This window comes from Carassius gibelio, chromosome B21 (genome assembly GCF_023724105.1).
Source record: "Carassius gibelio isolate Cgi1373 ecotype wild population from Czech Republic chromosome B21, carGib1.2-hapl.c, whole genome shotgun sequence".
NCBI lineage: Eukaryota > Metazoa > Chordata > Actinopteri > Cypriniformes > Cyprinidae > Carassius > Carassius gibelio.
The window spans coordinates 10,932,121-10,949,637 of NC_068416.1; the positions used below are offsets into that span (position 1 = coordinate 10,932,121).

The 17,517-nt window shown below is 38.6% G+C and overlaps 1 protein-coding gene and 2 long non-coding RNA genes across 3 annotated transcripts in view; 1 reads left to right on the forward strand and 2 right to left on the reverse strand.

Moving 5' to 3' along the window:
* Positions 1 to 276: 276 nt before the first annotated feature.
* LOC127986461 (uncharacterized) lies at positions 277 to 2,804 on the reverse strand. Its single transcript, XR_008160879.1, has 3 exons — positions 2,618 to 2,804; positions 2,295 to 2,510; positions 277 to 2,146 (listed from the first exon to the last, which is right to left on the reverse strand). It is a non-coding gene; the product is annotated as an uncharacterized LOC127986461 (long non-coding RNA).
* Positions 2,805 to 2,929: 125 nt separating this feature from the next.
* LOC127986420 (uncharacterized) lies at positions 2,930 to 3,792 on the forward strand. Its single transcript, XR_008160875.1, has 4 exons — positions 2,930 to 2,984; positions 3,050 to 3,146; positions 3,438 to 3,507; positions 3,616 to 3,792. It is a non-coding gene; the product is annotated as an uncharacterized LOC127986420 (long non-coding RNA).
* An 8,231-nt stretch (positions 3,793 to 12,023) lies between these two features.
* grk6 (G protein-coupled receptor kinase 6) overlaps positions 12,024 to 17,517 on the reverse strand; it is a 46,578-nt gene continuing 41,084 nt past the window's right edge. The window contains exon 16 of the mRNA XM_052587841.1: positions 12,024 to 16,518. Within this exon, the coding sequence (XP_052443801.1) occupies positions 16,468 to 16,518 (51 nt within the window). The 3' untranslated portion in view covers positions 12,024 to 16,467. The remainder of the gene's footprint in view (positions 16,519 to 17,517) is intronic.

Below are 17,517 nucleotides of genomic sequence, written 5' to 3' on the forward strand. Positions count from 1 at the left end.
GAAGTGGCACGATTTTGACTGAATAGGCTTGTTTGCTGTGTTTTGAATGAGATCAGTAATCTCTTAGGTTATTGGTGGTGTGACTATTATGGTATAGGATACTTCATTAATTTTCTCTAGACTCCTGACATATGTTTCAGTATCCAAAAACTTTCTGAATATAGAAGATGTGCAAGAAAATTCTGCATAGGAATGACCATGGCCAAGAGCATTCTGTATTGGAAAGAACATTTTCAAAAGCATCCTTCATAAGTCACGTCAAGTCACCTTTATTTATACAGTGCTTTTAACAATACAGACTGTGTCAAAGCCCTTTACAGTATTGAATAGTAAAATAGTATGTCAATAATGCAAAATTACAATAGTAAACACTAAATTTTCAGTTAAAGGCAGTTCATCACTGAACTCAGTTCAGTTTAAATAGTATCTGTGCAATCAAGTCAATTATATCACTGTAGATGAAGTGACCCCAACTAAGCTAGCCACAGCTGACAGCAGCAAGGAACCAAAACTCCATCGGTGACAGAATGGAGAAAAAACCTTGGGAGAAACCAGGCTCAGTTGGGGGGCCAATTCTCCTCTGACCAGACGAAACCAGCAGTTCAATACCAGACTGCAGCAAAGTCAGATTGTGCAGAAAAATCTTCTGTTTCCAGTGGTCTTGTCCTGTTGGCCATCTGATATCTGTCTCTGATCTAGTTGTCTTGGTCTCCGCTGTCTTTTAGGGATGTAGACGTCCTTTCTAGGTGCTGATCCACCATCTGGGCTGGATACGTACTGGATCCGGGTGACTGCAGTGACCCTCAGAATAAGAAAGAAACAGACTAAGATTAGTGTAGATGTAGCAAGTACATCGTGTGTAATTAGGAGTGTTCCCAGTTCAGGTTGTCCTAATTAATGCAGCCTAAAAATCCTTCAACAGATTTGAATATTAGAAATGTGTTAGTGTGTTATGTAAGCCAGGTTTTTTCAGAATTTATGTTATATTTTATATTTGGCAGAACCATCTCTACAGCTCCTTTTGCCAGTAAATTCACCACCTCGGCTCACCTTTTATTTTACTGTATTTATCTTATATAGAGCATAAGAGAATATGCCCAAAAACATTTTGCATGGGAGAGAACATTCAAGATCATTATGCATAGGAAAGAACATGCTCAAGAGTATCCTGCGTAAGAGAGAATATGTTCAAGAACATTTTACCTGGGAGAGCATGTTTATGTTATTCATGAATGGAGAGAACATTCTTAAGAACATTTTGAATAGTATAGAACATGCTCAAGGACTGTATGCATAGGAAAAATATGCTCTAGAATATTTTGCATAGGAGAGAGCATGCTCAAGAACATTCTGTATCAGAGAGAACATGCCCAAAACATTTCAATAGTATAGAACATGCTCAAGAACATTTTGCATAGAAGTCAGCATGCTCAAGAACATTCTGTATTAGAAAGAACTTGCATAAAAACATTCTTTATAGAAGAGAACATGCTCAAAAACATTTTTCAGAGATGACAGCTTGCCCAAGAACATTCTGTATAGGAGATAATATGCTTAAAATCATTTTGAAAAAGATAGAATCATGTTCATGTTCAATACATTCTGTATAGCAATGTTTCCCAACTCTGTTCCTTGAGGCACCCCGACAGTATACATTTTGGATTTCTCCCTTACCATACCAATCTATTTATTACGTTTATTCAGGTGTGTTTGATTAGAAATAGTTTGGATGTTAGTGATGGGGTGCCTCCATTGAGGTTGGGAAACTGCTATGTAGATTGCAACAGCAGCCTATGTTCCTTAAATATTTTTCCCATTTGGGATTTTATAAAGTTCAGAGGTGAATTACAACATTTCACAATGTACTGTAAATCACAATCACTAAATTCCCGCCGACAGACAATGGGCACACCGTTAGTACCATAAACAAAAATGCTGTTTGATTGGCTGTGTCATTTGCCTGAGAGCATTGTCTGTGTTTAATTTTAGATCTAGTCTCTCTACCCACACTTCTCATTTTATACTTAAATAATTCTGGCATGCTGTGGATACCATTAATGCCTGTGTTGATTTTTGAAAGTCTTGGGAAAAACCTCCTTGAAGCAGTCTTTGTTTTTATTCTCAACAACAGCCTCTCCCGCTGGCCCTGTGGATGAATAAAAGGCATCAGAGAGTCTGGTTTTACCTTTTATTTTCAGGCATCACATACATTCTTTGTAATGCAGTTAAGAGACATCAACCTTGAGCTATAAGCAGTTTCTTTAGAGTGCAGAAACATGTAAGAATTTTCATACCTGAACAATTACTCCTATACATTTAATCACTTCACCAGCTGTTCTCTATTCTGTCCTTGGGTGTCTTCCTTGTGTTAAAGATGCAGTATTTTTAAGATTTAGTATTGCACTAGTAGCCAAGTCATGGTGTCAAGTCAGAGGTGTGTTTCATTTAACTGCAAGGGCCCTGCAAAGTGGAATTGACAGGATATTCTGTGTCTTTAGTGAGATGTCAATCTGAAGGGAGCAAACATGCTCAGTTTGAAGGGCACTGCAAATAGCATAGGGAATAAAGGAACATCAATACATCACTTCACAGACGGCGGAAAGGGAAATTTACTCACCAATGCTTTTGCATCTCTCTAGAATTTAAAGTTTGAATAAAAATAAAGTGAATATTATTTAAGGCTCCAATGTACCAGTGCATATTCGTGTGTTTCAAATAGAATCAATGTTTAGCATAACATTTTATGATTAGCCTGCTGGTTTTTTCTATACCCTAAGCCAGTGGTTTTCAGTCCTGTTCCTTGGGACCCACTGCTCTGCACATTTTTCATGTCTCCCTTATCTGACGCACTCATTTGAGTTCATGGAGCTCTTTGCTAATGAGCTGATGATCCAAATCAGGTGTGTAAATCAGGGAGATGCGCAAAATGTGCTGAGCTGTGGGTCCCCAGGAACAAGTTTGAAAACCATTGTCCTAAGCAAATGGTAAAATGTATATTTTCATGCATAATACACCATACATTATATACTGCTAACCCCCTGGATCCTAGGTGGTTTCAACTTGATGGGTGGACAAAACTGGACCAAATGGACCTGTGAAAATAAGGACTGTTTCCAAACAGGTTTCCTAAACACTAGGGTTGACAGGTCTGGCAAATCTGTTAATCAGTGCCTCTATAAACGACTTGGCTAAAACTATTTTTGATTACTTTAACAATGTATTTATTTAGATTTTAAAGCATGAAAAGCAGTTAAAAAAAATGATGAGCAAATATAAAAAAAACATTTTCATTTGTGTTATAAAACTGAATGGAAGTATTATGGACTTGGAATGACATGAGGGTGATTAATGAGGGCAGAGAGATGAATATATTAACACATTAAGGACTAATTTGTAGTGGTAGAGGTTTCATTTACCACGTACTATTTACTCACCAGGGCTTCAAGTTTGACTCATTTTCCAGTATTATCCCACAGGAGAAAGGCAAAGTCGTTCAATCTGAATGGGGTAAGTGATTTAGAAAAAAATGATACCATGATGTCTAAGGAGGCAAAAGTTCACTCTTTCTGATTGGCTAACTTCTTTCTGCCTCGTGTGGTGTGCCCTCAATGACAGGAATTGACCCACAGACGCTCTGTGTGACGGATCCCATGCCAGCAGACTTAGAGTATGACACAATTCACCCTTCCTCACAATACAGACACAATCAGTGACACATTGACTCATACAGTACACTTGAGACAACGAGAGTCATTGTCCGGTGATTAATACCAAAAATGTCATCGTCACAAAGGCCTGCTTGCGTTTTTCTCTCTCTGCTTTGGCAATATTCATAGAAATTTTGAATGAGCATAGTCTTGAGATCACTGTGAAAAGTAAGCCTGCCACACATTTTACAGGAGCATGACTTCACACTGATGTAGACAGTGTGGCTTATATACATACTGTGACACTTTTTTTCAGGCTTTTTAAACAAACAGAAAGTTCAAAAGGACTTAATTTATTTGAAATATAAGTCTGTTGTAACATTAATGTCTTTAATGTCAATTTTGATATTTAATGCATATAATACACACCTACAAACACACACAAAAAATTTTTAAAACTAGGGTAGAAAGTAATATATACTGTTTATTTATTTATTTTACAGGGGTGTTACTATATTTTGAATGTTTCACTGCATTGCGTGTGTTTCAGAAATATCAGAAATATCTGTATAATAGAGAATCTCATGTCAGGAAATTACAAGTACATTTTTAAGTTTACATACTTACACTGGAAATACAAGGATCTTTTTAAAAGAAGACACATTGTATTATTCTGTTTTGGACACATGTGGTTGTTGGAAAAATATTCCCAAAAAGAAAAAAAAGAACAAAGACTAAACCATTTGCCTTTGTGTTACAAAACATAGGATTTCTTCTGTTTTAGCCATTCAGTTGCAGACTTGTGTTTAGGGTCTTTGTTGTTCTAGATGACCCACTTTTTTTAAGCTTCATCTTACAGATGGATACCCGAATACTCTTCAAGTACAATTTACAATTCCCTAGTGACTACGAACTGCCCAGTTTCTAATTAAAGGCGGTGTTTAATTTGTTTTGTCTATTCAAAGTACATTTATCTAGATGTCATGAAGAACATAGCCCAGGATGGAAGAAAGTCTGTTTTTAAGAGAAAGATCTCACATCTCACAGCTCATTTATTGATTTATTGAATTTCTCTCTTTTATAAAGCTGATTATCATATAAGGTCATATTGATCTTTGAACAAAGAGTGGACTCTGTATCAACATGCTTAATGAAGCCACAACAAAGTTTTTGTGCTTTTTGTTTTGTCTGAGTTTTATTTGCTTTACAACATTTAAGGACAAACTCATCACAAACTCACTCCTGAAAAGGATCTGTTCCATAAACATCATTATCATATTAAGTGAATATCAATTTATAAGTGGTTTGGATTATATGGTAAAGCTGACACAAACAAAATCCCACAAGGGGTATATAAGCTCTTGTGTTCCCTTCAGATACTAACCCTAACCCTTCAGATACTTCACTAGTACTGGGTCGCTAGACACTATGGGGAAAACTCCTTTTGTTTTGAAACTGTAACTGCACAGCCATTGTTTTGTGCAGTAAATAAAAAATTAATCAATGGCGACGAAGCCCACCAGAGCCCGCCCGCCGTTGACCAAACCAGAGTTCCCTGATTCGCTCACAGATCCCTGTTCTCATGTTTCTCTTCTCCCAGTTTTTGTTGAGTGGCACAATCCTTCAAAGTGGATCAGAACAGAATGCTGTCATCTATGATTTATAATATCACTGGCAGCTTGGGCCACGCCCATGCTGAGGCTGCGTTCACTAGACAGACAGCTGTCATTACGAGAGGATGTGCGCAGCATATTAGACCTGCTGGTGTGTACACATTAGGATTTTTAGTGCCCCTCTTTTAATGAGTGGTTTGATATTTTTAGGCAGATTTAAAGAAATCTTATTATTTATATATATTATTACTGACAGCTTTTGGGTTGGACGTCTCTGGGATGTGCCCACAGGGTCTGACTGCTCTAGCTGCAAGAGCATTTAGTCCAGCAAAGCACTACAGCCTCCCTTATTGCTCCAAGCACCTGGCTCAATTCCGGGTGCTGATGGCAGTGTGTTTGTTGTAAATGCGGTTGTGATTCCTGGGCCCGTTCAAATAGTGCCCAAACAACCAGCTGCTGTTATAGTGAGAAAAATAAAGACAAACATTCTCAAAGGGGACCAGATTTCCTGTCACACTTATCACAATTGTCAGGCCCCCACAGGGCAGCCTACCACTCAAACCAATTCAACCCCTTGTCACACGGGCCGAAGCCTGGAAGGCCATCGCCGGAGTGTCAGATTGGATCTTTGGGGATCATAAAACCAGCCTTCTCAGTTCGCTCGAAGACCCCCATGATTCAGCATCATGGTCCCCACCTTAGTACAGAGCACAGACGGTCACGTGCTGAGCTCCAAGGTGGTGAATTTACTGGCAAAAGGAGCTGTAGAGATGGTTCTGCCAGTTCAGAGTGAGTCAGTCTTCTACAGCCGTTACTTCCTCGTCCCCAAAAAGGATGGTGCCCTCCGGCCCATCCTCGAACTCTCAGACACCTAAACCATGCCCTCATGAAACGGCCTTTCAGAATGACTACCCTGAAGCAGATCCTCTTGCAAATATTCCCAGGGGACTGGTTCTTTTCTTTGAATCTAAAAGATGCTTACTTTCACATCCAGGTAGCCCCTCATGACAGACGATTCCTGAGATTTGCCTTCAAGGGAGTGGCATATCAGTATACTGTCCTGCCCTTCATACTGTCCCTGGCTCCCCACACTTTTACAAAGTGCTTGGACGCGGCCATCTACCCTCTGAGGCAGATGGGAGTCCACATTCTAAATTACCTCAATGACTGGCTCATTTTAGCCCAGTAAGAGGCTGAGTTAATATACCACAGGTCCATCCTCCTCAGGTCAATTTTACCTAGAGCTCTCTGTCTCCCAGCCAATGAACGGAGCAGGGAGCAGTTTTCGACTCAGTCCATATGAAGCGGTAGTCATGCCAGAATATGCACTGGCCATACAGCAGCTCACGGTATCTTTCAAAATCAGACCCCCTCACCGTCTCAAGATGTTTCAAAAGATGCTGGGCCTCATGGCCTCTGCATCACCGGTACTACAGCTGGGCCTGCACCGCAAGAGACTCCTTTAGTATTGGCTGAAACCTCAAATTCCGCCCCATGTGTAGCATCACGGACATATTTGTGTCAGGGTGAGCCAGGCCTGTGTAACCCCTTGGAAAAAACCCACAGTGGTTCAAGCAGGGTGGGACTATGGGTTTGATTCACAGAAAGAAGTTTGTCTCAACTGATACATCCAACACGGGTAGGGGAGCTCTGTGCGAAGGCAGCCCGAGTTCACATCAACTGCTTCAAGATGATGGCGGTATGTCAAGCCCTTCAGACCTTCTTACAAGACCTGAAGGGACACCACTAGCTAGTCCACTCAGACAGCATGACAATGGTGTCCTACATAAATCGCAAGGGTGGGCACAGCTCGATACACCTTTTTGAGATGGTAAAATGCCCTTTGGAGTGGGCACATCTCAACCAGCATTGAGGGCAGCATACGTACCCTGCATTTTTAACCGAAGAGCAGACATGCTATCTTGGAGTAAAATCCCCTCAGAGGAGTGGATGCTCCACCCACAATTGTTTCAGACAATCATCAACATTTCAAATTTCAGGTCAAACTCTTTGGCTCAGAAGACAAATTTCATTGCCCAACTTATTTTTCGAAGAGCGAGGATTGATTGGCTACCGATTGCCCCAACCTCCTCCTGCATGCTTTTGTCCCTGATCATTCTGATCCCTCAGTTAATCAGACAAACCGGGGAACACAGACACTGAGTCCTTGTGGTGGCCCCCGCTCTGAAGGAACCATTTTTGGGTTTCAGAGCTGTCTCAGCTACTGACAGCAGCCTCGTGGCCCATTCCCCTGAGGCAGTACCTTCTCTGTCAAGCGAACAGGATGATTTGGCACCCCCAGCCCGAGCTGTGGGCTCTGCACCTCTGGGGTCTCGATGGGAGTCAGTAGATCTCCCTGAGAGCATCCTGAATACTATCTCACAGGCTAGAGTCCCATCTATGAGACTGTGATATCTGTGATCTTTTCCTACCTACAAGACCGGTTTGACAAGGGCCACTCCTCTTCCATGCTCAAGGTCTATGTGGCAGCTATAGCAGCTTACGATGCTCCTATAGCCAGATAGTCTGTGGGCCGGAACAACTTAGCTGTCCATTTCCTGAGAGGATCCAGGAGGCTCAATACAGTCCCCCATGGTTCCTGCACAGGCTCCCCCCTTGAACCATTACAGTCTGCAGACTTAAAAACCCTGTCATTAAAAACTGCTTTGATACTGGCTTTAGCATCAGTTAAGTAGGTGACTTGCAGACTGTCTCGGTAAGTCCTGCCTGTCTTGAGTTTGGGCCTAACGACTCCAAAGTCATCCTACAACCAAGACATGGGTACATTTAGAGCCCAGGTTATTGCTCTCTCTGTGCTTCCTCCTTCTGAAGAGGACCAGAAGTTTAACTTTCTCTGCCCAGTTAGGGCACTGAAAATTTACATTGAGTGTTTTGCCCCATTCAGGCGGTCGGAGCAACATTTTGTATGTTTTAGTGGCCACACCAAAGGGTCCCCTATCACAAAGCAGAGGTTAGTTGGTTAGTTGACGCTATCGCGCAAGCATACTCCTCCTTTGGTCTTTAGAGCCCATTCCACTTGGGGCGTGGCCTTGTCCTGGGCGAGGTCTAGCGGTGTGTCCACAACAGATATTTGTACAGTGGCCGGCTGGGCCTCGCCATCCACTTTCATCAGGTTCTATACCTTGGATGTTCCAGCCTTGCAGGCTCGGATTCTATCTGCTTAAATGGGCATGACTAAGGCGGTCTAATAATGCAGTACTTGTTCTCATATCTTGTTCTTTGTCTGGTCTTGTCATTTATGGTGGTTTGGTGTTCTCATCCTGTTTCCTGGTTTGCCCGATATTCTTGTTTTGTTAATAAAACTAACTTCGCACTTGGATTTAGCTCTTTTTTTTTTCACTTGACATTATAGTAGCATGCAGTTATATCACCTTAAAAAAGTTCACACCAAAAAGTTAATCTACCATCACTTCTATGTAAATAAGACAATTAGGCTAATGTTCCTCAAACTACAGTATGTGTAACATATCATATTATGTAACAGAAACACGGCCCAATTAATCACTTTTTTTCACATTTTAAATTCAACATACAGTGTGAATTAACCTATTACTTATTGGCTAGCATAATGTTAGCCAATCAGCTTGCTAAATTAGCATGTTTGTTCACATAATTAATGTAGCACACACTTTTATCCAAAGCAACTTACAAATGAGGAACACAAGGAATTTGTCCTAAGAAAGCAAATTGGCAGCTTAGCTACCATTGCTACAAAAACTAACTGGAAATTCTACTATAATTTACTTGTTGAACAGGCATTATAAATAGCTACTTTTTGGAGTCCAAATGGCATAATGGAATGGAAAATTCCAAGTGGCATTAATTCCTAATGTTATTAGACCCTTAAACATGTAGTTCACAACTCAGATGCTTTTCTAATAGCTGTCCCTCAGTACTTCATGTTCACTAGAACAACCTTGGTTAGGTACAACAGAAATGCTTTTCAAACCTTTCATCATCAACAATCCCCCCTCCCTCCTCGTTCTCGCTCAAGGCCCTTGAGCCAGATGCCATGTCTACACCTCACAGACGGTGTGTGATGGGCTCAGTTTCACTCTTCTCCAAATGTTAAAAAAATCCAGAAGAGTGTATTTGCAGCATTATTTATTTCTTGTAAATCCCTCTTAAAGATTGTTGCCCAGCAACAGAGAGAAAGACTTGAGAGGAGAGCAAGGTGCAAGGGAACGTGGACGTGCATGGATGATTTGCAGACATGAGCAGTCTCAACCAAACAGGAGATGGTATAGCAGAAAATGGCACTCACGATTTGAGCTGTGTGTAATGAGGCTGAACTGAGACTAGCGTGATGCATAATAAAAGTGACATTACCTTTCATTAGGATTGGATATCAAGGTATTGAGTGATCAAATGAAGCCCATCTGCTGTTTATCTGCCCATCTGACGTAAAAAAAGAAGGGTATCAAACATTTAGAGACACCATTACTATCAGGCACTTGATTAGTGTGCAGTAGTGACCCACTAAAGAGTCAGATTTTGGTTGGTCTGTCTATCACTCTAAATTTCTAGGATATTTAGAAAAATCTGTCATCATTTAGTCACCTTCACAGTTCTAAAACTACATGGGTTTATTTGTTTTGAGGAACAAAAAAGGAGTTATTTTGAAGAATACTGGTAAACTATTTTGGTGACCATTGGACTTATGACCCAAAAAACCTGTGATATATTATCAATATTCTTTCTATTATGTTCTACAAAAGTCATAGAGGTTTGGAACGACACAAGGGTGAGAATATAACAAAATATTACATAAGCTTACATCACTAACACTTAAAGATTTAAATTCGGATCAGCTCTTAAACACAAGCTTTGATGTTGCCTTGGGAGGGCAGTGGTAAGTGGTTCATGTAGGTTGTCTACAAACCGGTGGTTCAATCCCTGGTTCCACCTGGCCAAGTGTTGAGGTGTCCTTGAGCAAGACACCTTACCCCAGCTGCTCCCGACTAGCTGGATGGCGCCTTGCATGACTGACACGTCGCTGTGAATGGGTGAATATGAGGTAACCTGTAAAACGCTTTGGATGGCCATGGGTCTGTTGAAAGCGATATATAAATGCAGCCCATTTACCATTTTGCCTTGACTAAAACTGTTGTTTGTTATTGTGCTATTCCAGAGGAGCTCGGTCTCATGAAGATGCATATAAATAGTACTGCAAATAAAAAAAGAAAATCATGGCATTGATATACAACAATTGCCTTGCATATGATACATATGTTTGGTGTGCATATAATACAAAGGTTTTGTGGCATATGATACGCAGTTTGTTGGCATGCACATGATACTCAGTTTTCGAGTACACATGATACACATCTACCCCACAACCCTGATCTTACACAGTATGTATCATATGCAAGCCAAAGTCAATTTCTAGGTATAAACAGTATACCAAATCGAAACATAAAATCGTGCTATTGATACGCACTTGCATAAGATTGGGTTGTTCAGACCAACAACAACACAATTGCGAGGGTCATACTGACTTCATGAAAAAACAAAACAAAAAAAAAATACTAGGTTTTAATGTTTAGTTATACACACAATATTGCAAGTTATTTTTGTCTGTTTTTGCTTTGCCATAGAAAACAGTTCCAAACAGAATTGTGTAAGAACTGAACAATTCATAGAAATGACTCACTCATCAAGCCCTTCTGGTGTATTGATGTAACCTGAAGAAATTGTCACTGAAAAATACCCAGACTGACAGTCTGTCTCAGACACACAAACACCGGCAGAGCAGTGATACAAAAAGTGAAAATCTCAGTGCTCTTAGAATGCTGTTCAGAACTGGAACTCAAAGGTCAGACCAGAACCTTTTAGATATGAACTTTTGATATGCCAAGAGGGTGCAAACATATTACTATCAAAGCGAGAAAGTGTAATGTGCAATACAACACAATAAGTTTTGTCTTCTAAATAAAAGATCCACTCATGGTAAAATCGTTGCATCACTGCAGTTGCCACAGAATCTCCGGTTTAGAAAGGAGGTTAGAACTACACATGCGTATTGGCTGGCCCAGCCTGAAATATATACTTTTTAACACTATTTGAGCATTAAAAAACATAATTTAAGGGGCAGTTCATGTCTCATTCTTTTAAATTAAATGTATCATTTAAATGTGAGTGTGGCGACCAGTTTCTGAAATTTCTGGATTTCTCCATTTAAGAAGAATGAAATAGCTACCCGGAGACATTGCAAATATGGTCGCCAAGTGAACAGACTTTCCATGAAAGGGACTTCGGGTTAAGGACAGCTGAAAGTTTAACTCATGTGCGATAAATGTTTCATGCTTGTCCAGCGTCTGCCATTTCTTCTTTTCAGAAGTAAGGATTAATAAACCGTCTTTGCATTTGTTAAAAAACAGAGTTGCATATCTCTTAACCCACTTTAAGTTGCATTCACATTTACCTTTAGTCGGCAAATTGCCACATTCGGAATCCTGTAATCCCAACAGACTTGAGGGCACAGATATTTCATCAGGTTTAATTTCCACATGCATAGCTGCTTGGTTTAAAAGTCACTTCTGTTGTGAGTGGTCCTTCAGGAGTTGCTACACTATTGAAAACAGACATGGACATGTTTGTCAGATTAAATTAGCTAATGTCAGACAAATAAGGTGGTGTTAATATTACAGCAGCTTCGGCATTGCTATGGTGTTGCAAACTGAAGACAGATAGATTCTGAATGAATTCAAATATGAAGTAAATAGAAGAATTACACCAAAACTGACCAAATAAAAATTTATTGAAGTTGAATACTACTGCAGAAAAAAGGAAAACAAACAAAATTCGGTTTGTTACACAGAAGACCTGCATGAGAGGCCATGCGCAATGTACAGGCTTCACAGGCCAGAGACATACAGCAGAAACTTAACAGAGGGAAATGAGCTTCAGTGCTTTGACAAAAAAAAAAAGAAAAGAAGTTTATTCCACAGACTCCTTCACTGTCATCATCATCAACATCATCATCATCATCAATACAAATTTACACCAAAATCTTTAAGTAACATTCCAAGTGGCATGTCTTTTATGCAACTTTAAAATGGACAAATATAAATCAGAAACTTGACACAACTTTATCAGTAAGGCCGTGTACGAATACGAAGCAAATAAAAACATACATAATGATGGCAGTAACCTGAGTGAGAATTAACTATTGAATTCAGCAAAAAATTAGTATTCAATGTGCAATCCAGAAACCATTTTCTTTTTTTCTTTTTTTTGTAATCACATACAAATAAGGCTTGAAAAACATGGATAAACCGATACAAGACAAGTTCTCATTGCAACAAAACACATTCTTCTGGCCTGAAATGAAAGGGCTATGCACTTTCTACACATTATGGAAAAGAAAAGAAAAACTGCTGCTTCAAAATAATACAGATATGTTCAAATCTGTTTTTGACAAATTTACAATTAAGTCACTATCAGCAAAACAACTCAATAGTAAGTGAAAATAACAATGGCACATTGACAAATAAAAATTAGAGTGGCCAGATCCTCCAGTTATACATCACTCTTTACTCAAATTAGCACATTATACACGGTTAAAAAAACAAAAAAAAAACATATTTGATTCTATAGCCCTCAGTGGCATGTTGTTTGCAAATGGAATATGATGCTTAAACTGGCACCATACACTTTGAGGCTTCTAAGATGTTTATACAAAAAAAACAACAACAGCAGAAGTACTAATATGTAAGAGTTCATATCACACGGTCTGTTTTTATTGTTGACAACTGAAATGAATTAATAACACTGACAAATGTGGCTGGAAGTTTGCCATTTTCGTTTCGAAACGGATCTCTAAAGCACTGGCATGTCTACGTCTCAGTACAAGTCTTTTTTGTAAGAAATTTTTGAGTTTAGCTCCACCACTGCCTTGAGGTAAACATGAAATCTATGATATTAAAATAACCGGCAGTAATAATAATAGATAACATTATTATCAATGAGCCTGAAGTTCTCCATCTTTCCTCTTAGAATAGAAACAAACACTGAAAGCTCCCCTAGAACGTAACATTAGTCTGATTTAGGGCAAAAATAAAAATGGCAAAAAATAAAAAATAAAAACCCCGGGCACATGCAGTGCAGGTAAAAGCACACATACACTCAGTCATACAGCATTTAGGCACACATACTGTACATACACAGTTATAAACAGAAATAAAATCAGTGCATTGCACAAAAGCAACAAAAGATATGAAAGAAATGATCACTTCACAGTGTTAAAAGCCTGGCTCAGGAAAGCATTGAGTCAAACTAAGTTCCGTCTCACTCTAGATTCAAAATGTTATCCTTTTATACACATTTATATAGTAGATATACTTATAAAACCCATTATTGCTAAATAAACAAACAAACCAAAAACTGTACAGTGCGCTAGAATCTGGAATGTATTTGAGTTTGTCCAAGAGAATTAACGTAAACTCCAGATGGATGAGAAATGTGTTGACAGTCAAGGAGCCACCATGCCATTAGCTGATGGTGTTTCCATGGACTTCCTGTTTTACAGACCCTTGAGTTGGCAGGCCACCGATGTTACACAATCAGCTAGGCTTCAATACAAAGTCCAAAAGCTTTTGCGAGTTACTACGATGTCCAACATAAGAATTCACAAGTTTCAAAAAAAAAAAAAAAAAAATGAACATCCACAGGGCACAGTAATATTTGAGGTAAAACAACAGCAAAGACAACAGAAAGTGTGCGCACAAAATGCTAAGCTAACTCAAAAATATGACATTTGAATTAAAATCCCTAATGATGAGTACCTTAATACTTTAAAGGCAGCTTCTATGAAGATGGAGGACAACAATGGAACTGGTTTGGTCTTAAGTGCATCAATCAAGATCAAATTTACAACAAAGTTCCCAAGACATCATGTTTCCAAGCAACTGAAAATGTAAAGAGCTTATTGTGATTGCAGGGGATACATAACACAAAACATTTCTTTTTGGCAAATTAATTTCTGTTTGACCTACATATAAAAAAGCAGCAATTAAATGATACAGAGCCCATTAAAATTGCGCATATCTACTCTAAAAACGTTAAGTAAGATTTCTATGGTCTATTAGCATGTTGAACTGTTAAGCTATGATGACGTGCTGTTTCACACTGGATGCATAAGCAGAGCGATAGCAGTTCGAAAGCTGTGCATATGAATAGCGGAAAATGGCGGAACGACATGAGGGTGAATAATTAATGACAGAATTTTCACTTTCAGTGAACCAACCCTTAAAGATTTAGGGTTTCTCAATCGATTTGACACTTTTCTCCAACGCAATGTACTTGTTCTCAAAACAATTAGCACAGCCATCAAAATTATCTTAACCAAATATTTCAACTTTACTGCAAAATGAAGCAATGCTATTTTTTCTAGTAATTCATTTATTAAAAATAAATATTAACTTTAAATCTATAGGTGTGTTCTATATTGATTATAAAACACATTCAGCTGTAAATACACAAATATGCTAATGAAAATGCATGTTTATTGCAAAGAGTTGTTTATATATATATTGTGTAAATCTAAATAAATATATATGTGGCGAGTGGGTCAGGGCCGAGAGCCGTGGGAACGGAGCGAGGTCTCGAGTCCCACCGAGGAGATGAAAGGATATAAAACAGGAGCGACGACAGCGAAGGACGAGAGAGGACCAGGCCTGGACTTTTTTTTGTGTTTTGATTTGGTTTGTGCGCAGCAGTTGTCCGTGAGGAGCTGCCGAGCTGTTTTGTGTTTATTTTGATTATTAAAATGTAATTTGATTGTCCGCCGGTTCCCGCCTCCTCCTTCTCGTGAATATGAAGTTTTGTACTGTGTTACAACTGTTTTGTTTAGGACATTTATACAGTGTTTAGGTCACTGTATTAACTGTTTTGAGAACAGTGACCTGAGTTGAGGATAGGTGCTTAATCGATTGAGAAAAACTGTAATAATTTCAACATGCTCTGAGGTTTGGGCAAACAAAGAAAAAAAAAAAAAAAGGGATTTAAAAAATTTTTTTCGCAGTCATTTGATGACATAGACATCACTTTTATCATTTTATGGTAAATTTGTTCATTTTTCATGTCAACATGCATATTTTGCCCAAAAATACTGTGTGAGCAATGAAGCAAATATTTGTGGCACTGCTGCTTCTGCTCTGCTATGCATTACCGCATCGCCTCAGCATCCAGTATGAATGTTCAAATCTGTTAACATGAGCGACAAGAAAATATGTGCTGCTTACGCTCTGCTTACGTGTGCAGTGTGAAACAGACCTTAATTAAAGTCTTTCGGTCTTCATAGCTGGAATGACAAATTACTGTCATGTTGTTACCAGTCATGTTGTGAAATATATCGTAAATGGAAAATAATGCCTCATGATTTGACACATTTTGTAACATCTGGGTCACACAGTACTATAATCAGGATGTTTTACCTAATTATCCAGAGAAGAATTAGCAGGAAGACGGCGCTGAAGACTTTACAGATGAGTGTCGCATATTTACAACATGGTACAACTGTCAGCAGGTGTTATTGTACATATATGCACTTTAGTCACGTCTATTTGGTTTTCTAGGTATCTCTAGCTAAGTAACTTTACACATTTGAGACTTCTGGTAGAGAATTTATGATGTTAAAATTTCCCTCTGTTTTATAGTCACTTCCTGTTTTTGCTTTTTTTTTTTATTCTATTAATGCACATTTATCACTGTTTTTATACAAATGGTGTCATTTGATTGTCGAGATTACCATAAGAAAATAAAATTCAAAATATAAATATAAAAATATCTGCTTAAGCAAATTTCCTTTGTCCCCGCATCTAAAACAAAAAATATTCAGAGTGCATACTGTACATGTGTGTGTGAAATTGTACAAGAACTAAAAAAGAAAAAAGCACAAAGAGGCTGCAAGACATACTGAAGAAATGTACAGGATCGGTTGGGTCAACCGGGTTTGAGACTTGAGCAGTGTTGAACGATGTGTCCTTTCCATACGTCAAGGACAATAATAATTTTCTGTCCTTTTAATTTCGATGACTTTAAATACGATACACTGCATGGTTATATAGTGAAAATATACATTCCAATGTTTATATAGAGCTATCTTAAAAATACAAATGTGCAAAAACTGTAAACAAATGAGATCCTCAGTGGTGTAGGGGAGGAGCCACAACCAGGCCACGCCTTCACAGCCGTGTGGGCTCCTCCTCACTGTCGCTGCAATTTCCACAGCAGTCCTGTGGGGGCAGCATAGAAACATGTACAGTCAAACACAGACATTTTCACATAGTATTAAAATAATCAAGAATCAAAGAATGTAGATTGTCTTAGCTTTGAAGTCATGCTAGTTGTGCTAATAAAAGTGGACTCAAACATTAAGCACATGTACACTTTTTTTTTTTTTTTTAAAGCACAAAGCCTTCAATGCCCAGCCCAAACTTCCTGTTTTGATAGGAAATATTTCAACACAGGAACAAAATAGCATTTATCAAACAATTGAATGATGTTTCTACCATTTCAACAGGCATATGACAGGCATACTTTTTTACTTTTGTGTAATACAAATTTGTGTTTACGTTTACATTCTGATTCAAGAGTGCCTAGAGGTCCAAATAAAACTGAGAAGCAAGGCAAATGCCTCTAAAAAGTTATACATTAAATGATTTGTGTAATATACTCTGATTACTAATGTATCTGACTAAGACCCAATCCCATTTCTCCCACTTACCCCTACCCCTTTGTTTCGGTTATTCATGTGAAGGTCTCAAATTTTTTTGGGTTGGACGTGGAGGTGTAGGGGTAGGGGGAAGAGCAAGATACCACTTCAAAGATTTTCGGGACCACAATTCAAAAGATTGGGTATGAGAATGATCTTTGAGCGAACAAAAAGACAAATAAATGTAGTAATTTTTGGAATTAATAAAAAGTAATCATTTGTTTTATGTTACATTCAATTGCGTTTTCATTTTTACGGTCATTCTGTTCGAAGAAATGTTTGCGAAAATTTGCTAAAGTTTGCCAACATTAAATTATTATTGATTGCGCGATTCTGCCACATACAATGAGTGAGTTTACTTCAAATATAACAATTTTATCCACTCATTGCTGGAAAAAATAATGCAGCGATTCAGTATTTAAACTATGGTATTAGTAAAAGGTCACTGGGCAGCGTTGACAAGTTTCTTTGCTCCCTAATGTGTGAGCTGTGCAAATTCTGATATGTGTGTGTGTGTCAG